A 15,850-nucleotide genomic window follows, 5' to 3' on the forward strand; every position below is an offset into this window, starting at 1 on the left:
TGTGTGTGTGTGTGTGTGTGTGTGTGTGTGTGTGTGTGTGTGTGTGTGTGTGTGTGTGTGTGCGTGTGTGTGTGTGTGTGTGTGTGTGTGTGTGTGTGTGTGTGTGTGTGTGTGGACATTTTTCCTCAACAAACTCCTGTTTATATCACCAAATAACTTGTTTTAGTCATCTTGCTACACCGTTAAGTTTCAGTCCATCAGTTTCAGGTTTGCAGTCAGAACCCGGACGTGCAGCTCTTCACAGTTTGACACTCACACTTTACACACACATGTGCTGACAACTATCTATGTTGTCCGTTGTCACAGTAAATCCTGTCTTTGTTGGGCATGTGCGCTGTAAATAATATCTCTCAAATAAGTATGTTATTATTAATATATTATTGATAGTGTTTATTAATGTACAACATTTGTAACAGTATAACTTCCTCCAATTAAGACATCCTCCAATCATTATTTGCATAAAAACACACTGTAAAGTGTCCTTATATTTGCATAAAACTATATAATAGTGGGCAATAAACTGTTTATCAAATGCTAATAAATGCCCTGCATGGAAACAACCACATTTTTGCACAGTAGTGAGACCAAACCATGCCATAATTTAATTGAAGAAATGTTTAAAAAGCAGACAAAATAGATAAAGTCAGCCAAACTGAAAACATTAAATATTCAACAGCTCATTGCACCCTGAGTTTATCACTTGTGTTTTGTTGTGGGGGAGAAACTGACAGTGAGGAAACCTTTGATGATGATGATGATTGGCTGTTAAGGGAGGGGACAGTAGCCTATATAGACCCTGATAAATGTGAAGTTGCATGGTCTCCCCTGACAAATCATCAATGGCCAGGAACCTTTAGCAGACACACTCTGTTGCTCCCACCCACACACACATTTTTACAGAAGTCAAAAGTTCCTTTTTCATTTTACAGTCAAACAGTGGGCCTTGGTTATTTCATGTTATTTGACTCAGCTGAGGGCCTTCGAGAGTATAGGTCATAAGTGTGTCCTATACAATAAGAAAGAGACACATTTTTGGTTTTTCGTTGAGTGAGAGGAAATTTTGAAACATTGTGCAATGGTGCCACAGAAGTTTTGAAAGGTTGTGAGACTGTTTTTGGCTGCAAAGTGCCTGAGACTCGGTCCGTTGGAGAAGAGGTCTCCATGTTGCATCCATACAGAATGGAGAGCTACCTCATCCCGCCTGTAAGTATCATTTATTTGTACTAATATCTAAAATCGCTGAAGACTTTCAAACATCTGAGGATTAAAATACTTTTCTTAATGCAGCATTAAGAAAAACACATTTAATAGAGAGGCAGGAGAAAATGTGTTATTTCAGAATTAGACGACCTAATGAGAGTCTACTTCAATTTGAATACAGCACACAAACTGTAAGTCTTTTATACTACAGCGACGTGAAAATGAAACTTCTACGAGGGTTTCAGAACAGCAACGGAGAGAAAAAAGCCATTATTATAACACAAACATTGCTAATGCTTCATGTGACTTCCAAATGAAAACATACATTTCCTGTAAAGAATTTAAAAACTATTCATATGTGTGTTATATTCATCATATACTTCATCCGGTAAAATGTTTCAGTTTCATGAGATTTTATGGGTGAAAATATTTTTCTTTTTCTTTTTGCAGCACTCAGAAGATATGTACGATTCTGAGATCTACAGACATCAAATTGCAGAATATTATAATCCATATGTTCTAGAGGCAGATATCCAGGCAGGTGAGTTTTACTTCAACATGCGTTGTGTCTCATATGAACAATGTTTCAATTGAAACCTCCACCTGTTCTTTCCAATTAGAGTTTGAATTAAAACAATTTTTAAAATGTAAATGAACGATGAGGATGATGGTGAGGGCAAACATAACATGACACGAGTCCTGTTTCACAGTGCTTCCAATTTTCATTTAAAGGAAAATACTGTCATTTTAGTCATCTAGTCTTAATCTTCAAATTAATGACTGTGACCTGATGTCTTTTCTGGTATATCGTACATAAAAAAGCCTGCAGTGTGTGCAGCTGGAGCGCACCACATCACGGTGTATGGAACACAGGAAACAGATGCCATTTCTTTCGGCCGCTACAACTTACAGACATAGAACAAACTTTTCGCCCCATGGGGTTTTGTTGATACATGAGAGGTACTTTACTTTCTCTCATAATCGACTGTTTTGAATATTGAACCAAAACAATCTAAGCGCTTTCTGACCTTACAGCAAAAAAAAAACCCTCACTGAGAAAGTGCCGGTTGTCATTGTGATAAAAATAGCTTATGTTTAATGTTTAAATATATATTAATATATATAATGTATATCTTAATATACTGTATATATCTAATATCCTATCCTATATCTAATTAAACAAATGGAAACACTACTGATCCTACAGTGTGAACTGTGGATGTCTGACAAGGCTCTATTATATAGCTTGACTTTTCTTTAGTGTAATAGTAGTTGCAATAGTTTGCATGTGAAATACTTGTTCTCTTATTATTTGTCTCTCTTTTAATTTTATTTATTTATTTTTAATCCAATTTTTTTTTAAATTGAATTATAATTTAATTTACGTGTAATAAAATGTGCAATATTGCCATTTTATTTCCACAGTTACATTTGAAATATGTTAAACTTGACTTCTTCAATCTGATCTCTGAAAAAAAGGAGGAAAAAAAACAAGACATGAAAAAGAGCGCAAAGTCAACGGCTGTGACAACAATGTTAGTGAGGCAACAAACAGGAAAGCGCTTCATGCTGAATTCTCTATTATTCTCCTCATTTCACGCGGTTTATGCAAACTCAAGCACTATGAGTTAGCAACTTATCGTCAAGTTCAGTTGCTTTTGACTTAGTCATCTGTATCTGTATTTCTGCTATCCAAAATCATTTTCAAAGGCATGTTCATGACTTTTGTTGGAAGCTGTGTGTTCCAGTTACTCTTACTTTGGTACATTACTGTCCTTTTTCTGGGACAGGAAAGTCGTGAGCATAAGAAACACCTCAAAAAAAGCTGTGGCCATTATGCTGTTTGTCACCTGTCTCTCTTTAGATCACTGGGACTACCACCCTCACCCTCATGTACACCAAGTAGAGTTTGAAAACCTCCAAGAGGCCAACTTCACAGAGCTGCAGAGTGTGCAGGCTCTTCACCCGCCCGGCCTCATACGACACGACGCCATTCGGTACGAAGCAGAAAACCTGCTCGATCCAAATCTTGGGGCACATTCTCATGTGTTACAGCAACCAGTAAGTCCTTCTATCACCCAACAAAAACAGACATTCAGTACATCAACACTTAATTAAACACAATTAATTAAAATGCAGAAAACTGAAATGCGATGCAATGTTACATTAGAGGTACAGGTGAGTTGACTGCAATGACTGCAATCCCTCATTGTTCAAGTGATAACATTGAGGACTAAAGTAAAACTTTCCTCAGTAATTTCACTCAAAGCATAATTCCAAGGAACAGGCAACTGATGATTGAATGGAAATCAACAACACAGAGGCTTTATGACCTTCATACACACCTCTAAATCTACAAATATCCTTCCGGCTCACTGCAGCCGTCTTCAAACTCAGCACAATTAAAATCAGAGCAAACATTCAGGGAATTGGAGGCCTTTTTAGGGTCCTTTGACAAAAATCAGGAAGTGAATCATTGAGTTACAAGAAAAACTTTAACTTTACATTTTTATTTTTTCGGTTTAAATAGAACATTTTCTTTGAATAGAGTCTGAAGGCTCAGTTAAGTTCACAACTGCACGCTCCAGCCCTCCAGTTGTGAACCAGTGAACCTGAACACAGATATCTGGTTTTAAAGCACAGTAGTCAAATTTGAAACCTCTTCACTTACACGTTTGATCCATAATTACAAGCTCTTGTTGTGTTGACGAACAGTATACAGCACAATTCAAACACTTAAGGCAAATTTAAAGTTCTTTACATGTATTTAAAAATATATATATATATATAGACTATAGAGCAGGGGTATCCAATCCTGCTCCTGGAGGGCCACTGTCCTGCATGTTTTAGGTTTCTCCCTGCTCTAACACACCTGAACCAAACCTGTGACGAGCTTCGGCTGCTTGATAACGGACACGGATTGGACACCCCTGCTATAGAGTGCATTTAAAAAAAACTGTAAACTTGAGTACAAAACTATTTTTTTGCGGTTCTATTATTAATATTTGAAATTCTAGTCAAGATTACAGGCTACATGTCAGATTTGTCTGGCTGAACACACCAACAATTTCTCTATTTCAGGTTACAGTAAGGCCAAAAGTGTCACAGTTTTAAATATTTTACACCGTGTGATGTAGCACCAAGTAAAGTGCTAGAAACATGCAATATATGTGATACAGTATATGTGAAGTAGTCAGATATGAAACAGAAAATATATCCTGTGTGATGAAAAATGTTATTCTTTCACAAGTCACATGTAAGCCTCAATTTGATTAGGATTATGAATATAACACCCACTTCTAATATATGAAAGGCATTCAAAGTCAAATGGGATATTAACAAAAGTAAGATATTATATTCCAGTTTTCATTGTATCACACTGCACAGACGCACTAGAACACAAGCCTGTGAATGTTCTCATTTGTCCAGGTCATCGTTATCCCCAAAGAAATTTCAGTCAAAAGCAACTGGACTTGGTTATTTGTCTTGGAAGACGTTTCACCTCTCATCCAAGAGGCTTCATCAGTTCATGTACGCATCTGACCAGGCTGGGACTGGTCCAACTAACAGGTGTGGAGATCCAGGTATTTAACCTCTCACAAGGCCGATGATGTCACTGGAACCCTTTGTGCTCCAAGTGCCAACGACCGTCGTTAGAGTGACAGTCGTTGGTGGGAAGAAGGTTTCGACTTCATTAGTGCTCTATTGAGTCCTAACGACAGTTGTTGGAGTCACAGGAGGCATTTGTGAACAGTTGTTCTTTGAGGTTAGACAAAGTCGAAACCTACTTCCCACCAACCCTTGTGAGAGGTTAAATACCTGGATCTCCACACCAGTTAGTTGGTCCAGTCCCAGCCTGGTCAGATGCGTACATGAACTGATGAAGCCTCTTGGATGAGAGGTGAAACGTCTTTCTAGACAAATAACCAAGTCCAGTTGTATTGACTAACATTGCTTTGGGGACTAGAACACAAGAAATGTTTATTTCAGTTACAAAACCTTTGTTGTTTGTATCCTTTACAAAGAAGCCACAAAGCATGTGTGCTTTTAGGTCAGATGATGTCTTTTACTGGTGTGCGTGCCAAATTTCCCTGTTAAAAAAATGATTGCCACAGGAAAAAAGATGCATATGTTGAAAATAAAAAGGTGTTAGAGCATCGTCAATTAAAATGTTATGTGGAAACATGTTTCACACAGTTCACACATCGGATTCATGTAGAATTATTAATACCCCACTATAAAAAAAATTACTCCATTTCCACTAAAGGTTCTGTATCCAAACTATATTTCAATGAAAGTACATACTGTAGGTATTAGCGATGAAATCTACTTAAGTATCAAAGTTTGCATCAAAAGCAAAAATACTGATAATGCTTTTAGTTTTAGTGTTGTCTGTATGGTTGGTATTCATTCACAAAACGTTACTTAGTTTAGGCATTATGTTTTATAAACTGCTCATATGTTTTATTATGTAAAATGTTTATCTGAAAAATAGAGCTAATAAATAAATGCAGTGGAGCTAATGTTCAAATATTTCCCCCTGAAATGTAATGGAGTAGGAGTTAAAAGTTGCTTAAAATGGAAATACGCAGGTACAAGTACATCAAAATTTGACTTAAGTACAATCTTTGAGTAAATGTATTCTCTGAATTTAAGGGACACCAGTTGAAACACTGTGGTAAGCACTGTCGCCTCACAGAAAGAGGGTTGCTGGTTCGAATCTGGGCTGGGGCCCTTCTGTGTGGAGTTTGCACGTTCTCTCCTTGTCTGCGTGTACCCCGCCTCATGCTTAATGTCAGCTGGGATCGGCCCCCCACAACCCTATCAGGGACAAGCGGTTGAGGGTGATGGATGGACTGTTTGTATTATTTTTCCCAGTCAGATTCCAAATACATAAAATAATGCTTGACCCACATGACATATTCTCTTTACATACAATAGTGATTATACATGTAACATTCTCATACAGTATGGGAACTGTATTTTAAAAAAGCAAACGAAAAAACAACAACCTTGGAGCACCATACTGGGAATCCAGTCAAGTCATTAATGATGTTTCCATTTAAGACGTATTAACTTTGACGCCTGTGTTTGTAGGTAGCGTTCTTCCCTCGGCCTGTGTACCAACCACACGTGTCCCAGCGCAGCTCTGATGATGAGGAGCACGGAGGACGAAGTCCCCCGTTGGAGGTGTCTGATGAGGAGTGTCTGAGAGATCGAGTACCTTACATCACACCCGGAGAGCTGGGTAAGGATATATATTTACAGGACCTCGCAAATGTGCAGTGGGGGAAGCGCTCCAGCTTTCTACTGAGCAGTTAACACGGATACTTTAAGACAAAGCAACTGTGCTGGCCATGTGAGCATTCTCAGCCAACCAGGTCATGGTATATGTAGAAGTGTTAAGTCACTTGCTTTAAATTCTTCAGTGTAGAGACTCTAAAGCAGTGTTGCAGTAGGTCAGTGTTGTCTTCCTTGCATTGGGATGGTGGAGGTTTGGCATTAAGTCATGTCAGCTTTTTGTTCTGCTGACTATTTAAGATGCACTTTTAGGATGAGCCACTGGTTGCACAACTGCTTTTACACTGCCGGCCGTGCATCTTTAACAGACGTACAGTCACAAACAGGCAGATGGTTATTCGTCTCTTATCAATGTTCTTGGTAACAAGCCTAGATTTTTATATTGGATTGTGGAAATAAACCAGTAGGTGTTAGGTAGGGGATACCCTTTGAGACGACTTCTTGTCAGAGAATTTAAGGAGTGATCTTTTGTTTGCCCTGTCTACTGTAACCAAGCTCTGCTGCATAAATGTGGACAGCCATCAGCACATTATTATAGAGCACTAATGGCTAATGTTGCTTATCTGGGAAATTAGGCTGTCTGTACTAGTTCCTATTTGTGTCCAACTCAGCACCACACATTTAGAGCATGTTTTGTAAAAAAAAAAAAAAAAAAAAAAAAAAAGAACACATAGGACACAGATTGTGTGCGTTTTGACCACCAATACAATGATAATCTGGTCGGTTTGCAGCGACACAGTATAGTGTCACACTACAAATAACAGTCCCAGTTTTCAAAAGACTGACAATGAAACTCGGATCATCTTCCAGCCTGTTAGACTAACAAACACCCGTCAAGATGCTTGTGTTCATCAACAACACCAGTAAAACACTGGTTTATATTCAAAGTGTGCAACACAGACGTTGCAATTCAAACAGACTGTTTGACTTCTGTAGCAGACCTGTGAGTAATCAACTGTGCATAGCCGCCAACACAGCTGTTTTATTCAGTACTTCTGGTTGACATGAACACAAACATGAAGCAGGAAGAGTTCAGTGAGCATCCAGTTTGTTTGGGAGTCGGTTTAACACTGAATGTTGAGGGGAGAAAATTAGCTTTCTTTTCGTTTTTGGAGGCACAAATATTGAGGGGGAACACATTTCTATTTGTCACATATTAGGAGGGAGGTGACATGCTGCGATTAAGCGCATGCTCTTCACTTCCTCTTTTGGCCCTGGCTCTTACAGGGCAGCTGAGCCTGAGTAGTGTCTGGTACGGAGTCCACAGTGCCTGTAGCCAAGGGGTTTGTGCGTAGTATACCTTTTGCATGAGATTCTTTTTTATTTATGTCTTCACTGTATTTATTATATCATGCCCACATCAGGACAGCTCTTGTTTGTTAATGTAATGCCATTTTTTAATCTGACCATGGCCTTACACTGCATTTCCCTGTGCAATATGCAGTGATGAATAAAGAACAGATGAATAAATGAGTAAACATGGTTCTCAGAGCCTGGAGACCATCTGTCTGGCTCAAGGCATCAATCTAAGAATTATGTTCAAAACGAGGTTAACTCGAAGGCAACATGCCTGGACCTTAAGTTATGGCAACAATGAGGTGTCTAAAAGAGTACACGTCTCCACTGCACACAAAGAACATACTGTATGTCTAGAGTAAGAAAACTGTGGTTACGTATGTAGCTGTCAATGACAGGGTTGATCATTTGCATGTCAATAACTTTTTTGTAAACTAGAATCAGATTTAAGTTTTTGTCATTTGCCCGTTTACAAAGTGGTAGCAGAAATATACAATATTCAAGGAGGACTGTAAGACGGTAATCTATGGTTTATAACAAATACTTTTTAAGTCACAGTGAATTTGAGAACTGTCTCATTAGCACTAATATTAAAATAATACAGATAATGAGGATCATAGTTTTGGTGGTTTTGAGGCATGGTGAGCATTATTTTTTTCCTGGGTTTCTCTTTTAAGTTCAGCATTCAAACACTGAGTTTGATCATTGGTACGAGTCTGGCTCACTGTACAGTGCTGGAATTAAACCTGACATCTGGCACATGTTGGGGACCTTCTGCTACCTATTTAGCAAAAGCATAGTTGCTACACAAGAATATATTGGTACAGACAGTCATCATGTACACTATCTAATCTTATTTTGATATTTAAGAACTTGAATAACCTTTTTTAAAAACTTTAATCCATCATCAACTAGGTTTATCACATTGCACCATGACAATGTGGAAAAACACTAAAGTGGTGACTCACCGATGATTGCAACTGCCACTATTTCTTAGGATTTTCTGTTGTAATCATTGGATTGTTTTTAAGTTAAACCATATTAAATGTTATAAAAGAGGACAAAGACAACATACAGAATATTTTGTGCCATGAAAATCAGTGAGGCTGGTTGAAACTAGCAAAACAATGCAACCACCTACCTTATAGTCACTATTCAACAGCTTATAAATTAGGTTTTATTTTGTTTTATTGGCATGAAAGGGTTTCTGTAAGTAACTAAATTTGTACATAATCAATATAGTTAAGGTCCATTTCAGTAAAATGAGTAACAGTGCGACTATCTGTTGTTTCCAACAGGCAATAAAAAGAAGATCCGTTTGTACCAGTTCTTGCTGGACCTTTTGAGGAACGGCGATATGAAGGACAGTATCTGGTGGGTGGACAGAGACAAAGGGACATTCCAGTTTTCTTCCAAACACAAGGAGGCTCTCGCGCACCGCTGGGGAATCCAGAAGGGAAACCGCAAAAAAATGACCTATCAGAAGATGGCTCGTGCCTTACGCAACTATGGCAAAACTGGAGAGGTGAAAAAAATAAAGAAGAAGTTGACGTACCAGTTCAGTGATGAGGTGCTGGGGAAGACTCATCTGGAGAGGAAATATATGTAGGCAGGAGTAGATCTGAAATGTCAAGATTTATGCACGAAAAGTGTTAGGTTGTAGTCTGTGGTCTTAGATGCTTAATCAAACATGCTTATCTGGTAAATAGCATTTTGTGAATAGCACCAGTACAGTTGTACAGTGGGATCAGTAATTGAGAGTGTACAGTGAAAAGGAAACAGGGAAAAACACTTTATGCATCTTAAAGTATACCCTGGGTTACTGTGCTGCTCAGTACGCATTTTTAAATGTGAGTGCACACACTTATCACTGCGTGCACTGTTTGGAAAAAGTCTGTTTATACATTTTCAATATTAACGTTTTGTTTCATGTAACTAGTGAGAGTTGAAATGTCCCAGTAGGCCTTCTTCCTTCTCTGTCTGACTCTCCTTGTGTTGGACGGGCTCAAGTTCTCTTGTGTGTAATACCATGTGTACTACTATGTGTATATACAGTATATATAATTGCAATGTCATATTTAAAATGCCAGGAGACACAAAGTAGTCATTAATGGGATAAACTAACCTTTGAGGGCCATTATAAAACCATTACTATAATTACTTACAGGACAAAGGTTTTGTACAAATACATAAAAATCTGCATTATAAATAAAAAAGATAATAAGAATTGCTTGTAAAGAAAACTGTGTGTGGTAATTGTATGTAAGTGATAACATCTCACATCAGAGGTTAAACACAAAGAAGAGGAAGAAAAAGAAGTAATCATTGTATAAAGTTGTTTTAGGTTTAGATGAGGTCTCATATTTTATTTCTGCTAAACAGAAAACTGTTCTTACATATATCTGCCTGTGTACCCTGACACACTGCAGCAGCTCTCTACTGTCAGAGGCAAAGCCCAAAGTTTTCATGTTAATAGTCTGTAAAAGGAGCCATGCAGCTGTGCATCCAGATGTTTTTCTCTGCATTGAATATGTAGTTTTTCTTGAATGGCTTGTAATCTCTGTGTTTCTGTATAGTGTTCATAGTTTGTGCCCTAATTATAGCAACTGTTTCATTCATCATTTCATCAACAAAGCATTTTTCACCGAACTGTCCTGTACGAAATGCTTATCAACTTCACTACACTTAGAAGAATAGGAAATTAACTGTATTCCTTTAATTACATTAATTTACATTTCAAAACCACGTTTGCAGATTAAATTCAGTTCAATAACATATAATAGAACAGCCCTAAAAACCTCAAACATTAACATTTAAATAGTAGAGTAGAACATAAATAGTATTAATTAATAATACATATAACACAATAAAAAAACACTGTTATACAAAGAATAATAGTAAGTAGTAAGTATAGTATAGTATGCTATAGTAATAGTAAGTAAGTAATAATTTGCTAAAATGCAACATGCTGTGTGTAAATATAAGTACAGCATCTATTGTCCCAAGAGCCAACAGCTCCCCACAATGGTCATGTTGGAATTGATGCCCAGAACTGACAGGTGAGAAGATGGAAAGCAATGACTGTGATTAGAAAAGAATAGAAAACAATGCAATGGACCATTACTTACTTACTTACATCCATCAAAAGGGATCACGTGTCAGAAAAGATAAAGACATTTACAGAAGTAAAAGTCAGTAAAAACATCACAACAAGTGCTCCATGGCAAACTGACTTACTGTAAGCAACAAAAGACAGTTCTCAGCTCAAATTATGAATAAAGCCCTGGTCATTGCTGTGGTCAAACTAAAACCTCTTCTCACAATTTGATGTCCTCTGCAGGGTTCAGCTGGTACAGAGTTAGTTTTCCAGATTAAGATCATAAAGCAAAAACGGACTAGATTTAGATTGAGACTGCAACGTAAAATAGCTTTTAAGAGGGATATCCTCTTCATCCTGTCACATTAGTTATGATAATTACAGTCTGGTTTTAAATATAGTTATATATTTATAGTTGATTTATAATCTGATAGGTATACAGTATTATGGCATAGTTTTGTAAAAAAAATAATAAAGTATAACATCATAGTATAGTATAGTATATTATACTGTAGTATAGTACAATACATATAGTATACTACGGTACAGTAGAATAACATTATAGTATATGACAGTGCATTAAAAACATAGTAGGCCTATAATATAGTAAAGAAAAACTATAATATTGTAAAACACAGTATAGTGTAGTATAGTACAGTAAAACAGAGTATAATAATGAGAATTGTTAATATTTACTTTAATTATTTGTAGACTTGTATATGTGTCATTTTTAATGTATTATGGCATAGTTTTGTAAAAAAAATAGTATAACATCATAGTATAGTATAGTATATTATACTGTAGTATAGTACAGCACATATAGTATACTACAGTACAGTAGAATAAAACATTATAGTATATGACAGTGCATTAAAACATAGTATAGTATAGTAAAAGCTATAGTATAGTATAATATTGGAAAACACAGTAAAGTATTAGTATACTTCAGTGAAATATAATGATATAGTATACTATAGTACAACACGGTAAACCATAGTCCATTACAGTGCATTTAATCATAGTAGGCCTATAATACAGTATAGTTTAGTAAAGGCATAATATTGTAAAACACAGTAAAGTATGTACGGTAGTATAGTACAGTAGATATAGTATACTACGGTACAGTAGAATAAAACATTATAGTCGATTACAGTACTTTAAAACATAGTCGGCCTATAATATAGTAAAGAAAAACTATAATATTGTAAAACACAGCATAGTGTAGTATAGTACAGCAAAACATAGTATAATATTGAGAATTGTTATTATTTACTTTAATTATTTGTAGTTTAGTATATGTGTCATTTTTAGTGTATTTTCTGTTCCTGGGAGCTTTTTTAAACTGACAAAATGAGTCAGACTTGTAGCTTGTCCTTAAACAACACTGAACGTAAAGAAAGTCTGGAAAAGAAATAACCAAAACGAAACGTTGCTTCTTCATCTGTGGAAATATTCCTTAAAGGGAAACACACTCATCCCTGCCAACACATAAAACAAACCTATAGATCTCGTATTCTCAACGATCCTCTCGTTATCATTCTTAGATTTACAGGGGTGACCGGGTGCAGCACAGATGTGGGGAGAGCAAACTTTTTTTGGATTCAAGGCTCTAAATTTAACCCCTGCCATACATCCTTCCCCCTCCCTCTCAAGGCCTGTCATTCAGCCGAGGTGTTGGAGGAAAGGATGGTTGAAATATAGCCTGGGGTGGGGCAGACGTGAGCGGGGTGGGCTGGGGGCCGGGTTGCTGCTGGGATGGAATGGGGAGTATGAGGGGGTGGTTGTTGTGTTTTTGGACATTGTGTCGGCCTGGGAAAAGTAAAATGGCAGTAGAGGTGGGATGGTTCATGAAGGGGGGTGGGGGGGGGGGCAGCACTATTAAAGGCATGAGGTGGAGTTGGACGGCAGGCAGGCTGTTTGGGAACACTGAGTCACACTGTGGAGGAGAGGAGATCATTCAGGATGCCAGAGCCAGTCAAGAAAGCAGGTAAATGTGCTCTCACTCTCATTCAACTACTTTTTTTATTTACATATATTTTTATTTTTGTTGTGTTTGCTCTGTTTGTGTGTTGTCTCTTGTCCTGCTGTCATGTAAAGCGCCCTTGGGTCCCTTAAAATGGCGAACTAAAAATCCCATCTCTTATTATTAAACATATTAATAAGACTTTATAAACACGTGAAAATAGAGCAACTTTCAGTACGTTGTTGAATAACATTTTATTTATAAGCATAATTCTGTTGTCAGACCAGATGTCTGAAAAAGTCTACAGCGCATATGACCTTTTATTAAAATGGTAAACTTATCAATATGCTGCAACTGGATATAAAGTATTCTGTTCTACATTGTCTGTGTAATATTTTCGAAGAAACTAATGTGGTATGACAATATGTGTGAGAAAACATTTACACACACCCCTCTTAAGCAACTGTAAACCACAAGAAAACTGCTCATTTGAGACCTGCACAATATTGTTATGATACACTGTATTCTTTGTAGAATAATTGGTTTATTACATTTCACATAAAAAGGTTTATATAATGTTTATTTTTTGTTTAATTGACTTACAACAGTTCTTTAAGTCATCATTTTTGTCACAATTTAAAGGACAGTTTATCCATTTACCAGTATATATATATATATATATATACAGTGGGTACGGAAAGTATTCAGACCCCCTTAAATTTTTTACTCTTTGTTAAATTGCAGCCATGTGCTAAAATCATTTAAGTTCATTTTTTTTCCTTTTAATGTACACACAGCACCCCATATTGACAGAAAAACACAGAATTGTAGACATTTTTACAGATTTATTAAAAAGAAAAACTGAAATATCACATGGACATAAGTATTCAGACCCTTTGCTGTGACACTTGTATATTTACCTCAGGTACTGTCCATTTCTTCTGATCATCCATGAGATGGTTCTACACCTTCATTGGAGTCCAGCTGTGTTTAATTCTAATGATTGGACTTGATTAAGGAAGCCACACACCTGTCTATATAAGACCTTACAGCTCACAGTGCATGTCAGAGCAGATGAGAATCATGAGGTCGAAGGAACTGCCTGAAGAGCTCAGAGACAGAATTGTGGCAAGGCACAGATCTGGCCATGGATACAAAAAAATTTCTGCTGCACTTAAAGTTCCCAAGAGCACAGTGGCCTCCATAATCCTTAAATGGAAGACGTATGGGATGACAAGAACTCTTCCAAGAGCTGGCCGTCCAACCAAACTGAGCAATCAGGGGAGAAGAGCCTTGGTGAGAGAGGTAAAGAAGAACCCAAAGATCACAGTGGCTGAACTCCAGAGATGCAGTGAGGAGATGGGAGAAAGTTCAAGAAAGTCAACCATCACTGCAGCCCTCCACCAGTCAGGGCTTTATGGCAGAGTGGCCCGACGGAAGCCTCTCCTCAGAGTAAGACACATGAAAGCCCGCATAGAATTTGCCAAAAAACACATGAAGGACTCCCAGACTATGATAAATAAGATTCTCTGGTCTGATGAGACAAAGATAGAACTTTTTGGCCTTAATTCTAAGCGGTATGTGTGGAGAAAACCAGGCACCGCTCATCACCTGCCCAACACCATCCCTACAGTCAAGTGTGGTGGTGGGAGCATCATGCTGTGGGGGTGTTTTGCAGCTGCAGGGACAGGACGACTGGTTGCAATTGAAGGAAAGATGAATGCGGCCAAGTACAGAGATATCCTGGACGAAAACCTTTTCCAGAGTGCTATGGACCTCAGACTGGGCCGACGGTTCACCTTCCAACAAGACAATGACCCTAAGCACACAGCTAAAATGACGAAGGAGTGGCTTCGGAACAACTCTGTGACTGTTCTTGAATGGCCCAGCCAGAGCCCTGACTTGAACCCAATTGAGCATCTCTGGAGAGACCTCAAAATGGCTGTCCACCAACGTTCACCATCCAACCTGACAGAACTGGAGAGGATCTGCAAGGAGGAATGGCAGAGGATCTCCAAATCCAGGTGTGAAAAACTAGTTGCATCATTCCCAAGAAGACTCACGGCTGTATTAGCTCAAAAGGGTGCTTCCACTCAATACTGAGCAAAGGGTCTGAATACTTATGTCCATGTGATATTTCAGTTTTTCTTTTTAATAAATCTGTAAAAATGTCTACAATTCTGTGTTTTTCTGTCAATATGGGGTGCTGTGTGTACATTAATGAGGAAAAAAATGAACTTAAATGATTTTAGCACATGGCTGCAATTTAACAAAGAGTAAAAAATTTAAGGGGGTCTGAATACTTTCCGTACCCACTGTATATATAAGTATGTACAGCAGTATAAAACCAGCTTATCACTTGATTTTACAGGTTAATTATTTCCGGATAAAAGAAATATGTAAACTAGAAAAATTACAATTTTTACAACAAGATAAAATATTCATTTTAGTTATTCCTCAAAGTGAAACTGAAGCAGTAGGACAATAAGAGATGCATTGATTCGTAACTTTAAAACATCATGAAATAATATACAAACAGGGCATTATGCTATGTAAACCAATATGAAAAGTAGCTGTTTTGAGACATTATTACGCAGTAGACCAGTAGCAGTATAGTTCAAATACATCCCATAATAAGATGACACAAGGAGCTTGGTTCGAATGCTCTCCAGCAGCCAAAATCACAGCATACTGCGTGCAATTATCCATCCTTAGTCCAAGTTTTTCCATGGTGCGATAGTTATTCTGAACTCCTTTTGGCCGTGTCACCAACCAGGTTACACGTCACATCAACACGTCACATCAACTCGTCACATCATCCAGATGGAAACATCGTCTGAAGTGAAATTGACACGGTCGTATTTCCAGCATCACTGCATTCACAAAATGCACCACTGATCCGAAAATGCCTGAGCGGATTCCAACTTGACAAATGAGTTTCCAGTTTTTTTCCCTCTCTATGGTGAGGAAGGATTGTCATTCGTGGAGTGAGG

General features: G+C 37.6%; 2 protein-coding genes across 2 annotated transcripts in view; both read left to right on the top strand.

The window, feature by feature from the left end:
* The first annotated feature begins 837 nt into the window (after positions 1-837).
* Positions 838-10,383, top strand: spi1b (Spi-1 proto-oncogene b). Its single transcript, XM_083918647.1, has 5 exons — positions 838-1,203; positions 1,651-1,741; positions 3,065-3,261; positions 6,298-6,448; positions 9,096-10,383. Exons 1-5 carry the CDS (start codon positions 1,162-1,164, stop codon positions 9,404-9,406), a joined length of 792 nt encoding a protein of 263 aa, XP_083774773.1. The 5' UTR covers positions 838-1,161; the 3' UTR covers positions 9,407-10,383.
* Positions 10,384-12,856: 2,473 nt separating this feature from the next.
* mybpc3 (myosin binding protein C3) overlaps positions 12,857-15,850 on the top strand; it is a gene marked incomplete at its 5' end in the record, with an annotated part of 37,692 nt that continues 34,698 nt past the window's right edge. The window contains one exon of the mRNA XM_083920362.1: positions 12,857-12,881. Within this exon, the coding sequence (XP_083776488.1) occupies positions 12,857-12,881 (25 nt within the window). The remainder of the gene's footprint in view (positions 12,882-15,850) is intronic.

The sequence above is a fragment of the Echiichthys vipera genome (assembly GCF_963691815.1).
Source record: "Echiichthys vipera genome assembly, chromosome: 1".
Classification (NCBI taxonomy): domain Eukaryota; kingdom Metazoa; phylum Chordata; class Actinopteri; order Perciformes; family Trachinidae; genus Echiichthys; species Echiichthys vipera.

Coding starts and splice junctions, on each gene's coding strand:
- spi1b (XM_083918647.1), top strand. CDS start 1,162: ATGTTGCATCCATACAGAATGGAGAGCTACCTCATCCCGCCT. Junction 1,742..3,064: donor AGAGGCAGATATCCAGGCAG/GTGAGTTTTACT, acceptor GTCTCTCTTTAG/ATCACTGGGACTACCACCCT. Junction 6,449..9,095: donor CATCACACCCGGAGAGCTGG/GTAAGGATATAT, acceptor TGTTTCCAACAG/GCAATAAAAAGAAGATCCGT.